At 39.6% G+C, this 4123-nt stretch overlaps 1 protein-coding gene across 1 annotated transcript in view; it reads right to left on the bottom strand.

Annotated features, from left to right (window-relative positions):
* Positions 1-3105: 3105 nt before the first annotated feature.
* CR1L (complement component (3b/4b) receptor 1-like) overlaps positions 3106-4123 on the bottom strand; it is a 68150-nt gene continuing 67132 nt past the window's right edge. Inside the window, 2 exon segments of the mRNA XM_010854268.1 lie at positions 3106-3211; positions 3279-3372. Of these exon segments, the coding sequence (XP_010852570.1) occupies positions 3106-3211; positions 3279-3372 (200 nt within the window).

Here is a 4123-nt window from a genome sequence, read left to right as displayed (position 1 = left end):
TAATGTCCTTGTAATCTTTGAAGGGAAATTTCCATTAGCATGTATCCATTAGAAAGCAAACTATCTGGAAGTCTATTTTGCTATCTGGACCTTCTATTTATAGCATTTACTGTAAAAGACAGCTTCCATTCAATATTTCACATTTTCAGGGAGACAGAGAGAGTGTTTCTGCCCAGCTTCCACTTGGTTTGGTGTCTGTGTACTTCAGTGCATCAAAACCCCAGTAAAATAAATTTAAATTAAAAAAAAAAAAAACAGTAGAGGGCTTATAAGCATGAATGCAGAACTCAAGATATTTTCTGAAACTTAGAAGCAATCACTAGCTTTCTAGGTCTGATTCCTAGGAAGGGCATTGCAAAACAATGAGGTAATAAATATCTCCTCAAAATGAAACCAACAACAACAAATCTACAGTTATTATAAGAAAACATGGTTTGACATGTATGTTGAATAAAAGTCTAGCTTTAGCTTTAAAACCCTGTGCTTATAGCTCTAGGCTCAATAAGTAAAGACTCATTTTGTATTCAATTAGCAGGAAATCAAAAAATATATATATACTTTGAAAAATAGAAATCATTTCCACTTTGTTTTGATAATTTATCCTTTAGTTTCTATTGAGCTCTCCTCTTCTTCCCTTTCAATTTTTTTTTCATATAGTGAAAGTTATGCTAGATACAATTCTGCACCCAGACAATTCTGTCTGATTTGCAAACCAATTTATCCTCTCTTCAACATAATTAAATACTTATCCTCAACATGAAAATTTGATTCATTTTCAATATATTTCAATTTATTTACCCTTTACAGGATATATTTTGATCTGTATTGCCAGTTTCTTTTTTAACTTAGAACTTGAATATTAGATATGACTAGATTCTAGCTCAAGGAGTTTCCCCTTATAAATAAAACCTACTGGACAGAGGAGGCTGGTAGGTTCCTAGTCCATGGGGTCACAAGAATCGGACATGACTTAGCGACTAAACCACCACTACCAAAGGCCAAATGAATATGAAGATGGTATGGCAGATCTCCAGTCTAAAAAGTCTCCCTGATAAAATTATGGCTGCCATCTCAGTACAGCTTGTTGTTGTTCTGCCATCCAGTCATGTCTGACTCTTTGCCTCCCTGTCCCTCACCATCTCCCGAAGTTTGCCCAAGTTCATGTCCATTGCATCAGTGATGCCATCCAGCCATCTCATACTCCAACTCCCTCTCCTCCTTTTGCCCTCAGTCTGGTGAAAAAAAAAAATCTCAGAATTTAGATGATTGCCTCTCTCTGTTAATTCAGTGAATCTAAACTAGGTCTCTGTATTTGTAAACAGGCACATTAGGAAACTCCAAGTTGAAACCATGGTGTTTCTGGAAAAGAGTGAGGACAAAAATGACTTGAGTGTCTGTTCTTGGTCTGTTTCTTTCGAGAACCGCTCTTTTCTTTCAGAGATTTCCAGCAGTGAATATGTTATGTGAAAGAGTCACTTCAACAATTTCCTTTCTCCTTCTGTCTTCACCTTCTGAACGTTCATGTCTTTGTGGTGTTGATTACCTTAGGAAACCTTCTCCAGACCTTAGAAATACACTCTTTTGCATATTCTCATTGAGTTTATGTTTCTTTGTTTTTTGTTTTTTCTTTTCACCAGAGAAGGAAAACTTCAACATCTGAAATTAGTGTAAAGCTAAGGGGCAAGTCTGGAGAAGGCAATGGCATCCCACTCCAGTACTCTTGCCTGGAAAATCTCATGGATGGAGGAGCCTGGTGGGCTGCAGTCCATGGAGTTGCTAAGAGTCGGATAGGACAGAGCGACTTCACTTTCACTTTTCACTTTCATGCATTGGAGAAGGAAATGGCAACCCACTCCAGTGTTCTTGCCTGGAGAATCCCAGGAAAGGGGGAGCCTGGTGGGCTGCCATCTATGGGGTCGCACAGAGTCGGACACGACTGAAGCGACTTAGCAGCAGCAGCAGCAGCAGCAAGGGGCAAGTCAGCCTTCTATTCACTTAGAATTTGGTTCAGATGGTAAAGAACCTGCCTGCCAACTCAGAAGATGCAAAAGACTCGGGTTCTGGTCCTGAGTCAGGAAGATCCCCAGGAGAAGGAAATGGGTACCCACTCCAGTATTCTTGCCTGAAACATTACATGGACAGAAGAATGTCTGGCTCAGTCTGTCAGACATGACTGAGCATGCACACACATAGCCCATATTGGCTAAAACAATCTTTGTGTTTGGTTTACAATGTAGCCCAATTTCTATAGGGAATGCACAGCATTCTCCAGCCAAATAGGCTATATATAGCAATTTTGCATGCTTTGTTTTCTGCTTGTCTGTGTTTCTCTCCAAAATCTATGAAGATGGTCAATTTACCCCAATTTAGGTTCAATGATATTTTCTTTCAGTTCCTATTCTTTGACAACATTTTGCTTCTAATTATAATTAGATGGACTTTCCTCGTGGTCTGGTGGTTAAGAATTGTCCTTGCAATACAGGGGATTCAGGTTCCATCCCTGATTGGGGAACTGTGATCGCACATACTATGAAACAACAAGGCTGAACACCAAAATTGCTGAGCATGTGTCTCTGGAGCCCACGTGCCACAACTAGAAAGACTGCATACCACAGCTACTGAAACCTTGTGCTCTGGGGCCCAAGCATAGCAACTATTGAGCCGTGGCTTCACAACTAAACAGCTTGTGCACAGCAGAAAAAGACCCCACCTGACCCTACAAAGATTCCTCATGCTGCAACCAACACCTGTTAAAGTTAAATATATAAATAAAATAATCTAAAAGGACGTATTGTATAGCACAACACCTGCTTCCTCAATCTGCAATGCAGGAAGCCTAGTTCGATCCCTGGGTCAGGAAGATCTCCTGGAGAAGGAAATGGCAATCCCCTTCAGTATTCTTGCCTGGAGAATGCCATGGACAAAGGACCCTGGTGGGCTATAGTCCATGGGGTCACAGAGGGACACGACTGAGTGACTAGAACCAAAGATCATCAGAATCTTACATGTTGATGTCTCTTAAAACTATTTATGATTGATTTGGCATTTAATTTTGTCAAGTGCACAAATAAGCACCACCTTGTAATTACAAAAATTTGGAGAGTCTTATTTAGATATTCTGAAGCCTTTTGGAATGTGAGGTAGTGTGCAGTAAGCTGGAAGTGCACAGCGAGGGGCAGGATCTCTCCAGATTCCTTTCCCCTGACTGTCACTGGTGCAGCAGATGGTGCTTGCCCCAGTGAGGCTGAAGCTCATCCCTTTCTAGATGCAGGTCACACATATAACTTACTTCTTTCCTGAAAGGAAAGGCTTCCAGAGGTTTTCCTCTGTGTCTCCCACTAAGGATATCAGGTTGATTTGGACATAAAATTTCTGGAAAGAAAGTAAAAGGTATGTTTTATTGAAGAGTTTTCACCAGAGGTAATCTGCAGTCATAGGGTGCTATGGTTGGTACTACCTAAAAACACAGAATGGACTAGATCAACTGAGATTTTAATCTCAATTTTTAATCAAAACTATATAAAAGAATTTGTTTGTCCTGAATAGTCCAGGCTTTTAAGTATTCTGAATAGAGAAATTTACACCTTTAGTTAAGTACCAAAACTTTTAAAGAAGCAAAAGAATCTCTTGGAGGATAAGTCATTCATTTACTCAATGTATATTAATTGAGTACTTATTCTGTGTAAGCCATTCATCAGGGTCTGGTGATAAAATGGTGAAAAACATAGATAAATTCCTTGTCTTCCAAGGAGCTTACATTCTCAGGAAAGATTTCTACATATGTATTCCACATATACTAATCATCTAATCATTGCATATTGGAGACTCATAATCAGCTTATTGTTGCTGAATCTTTCAGCATAATTACCTAGATACAAGTTCTGAGAATTTAAGGAGTCTTAAACAGCTCAGCCCAGAGAAGGCAATGGCAACCCACTCCAATATTCTTGCCTGGAAAATCCCATGGATGGAGGAGCCTGGTGGGCTCCTCCTGCACTGCTTTGATCTACCATCTCCATAAAAATTACTTTAATTTTTTTTTCTTTCTTGTGCCGCCTCTCCACTTAAAGTATAAATAACACAGGACAGGGAGTTTGCTCCTCTTGTTCACTGCTATAACACC

The sequence above is a fragment of the Bison bison genome, unplaced genomic scaffold, assembly GCF_000754665.1.
Source record: "Bison bison bison isolate TAMUID 2011002044 unplaced genomic scaffold, Bison_UMD1.0 scf7180017864338, whole genome shotgun sequence".
NCBI lineage: Eukaryota > Metazoa > Chordata > Mammalia > Artiodactyla > Bovidae > Bison > Bison bison.
Note: the sequence above shows the minus strand (reverse complement) of the source record. Positions and strands in the feature narration are given on the sequence as shown.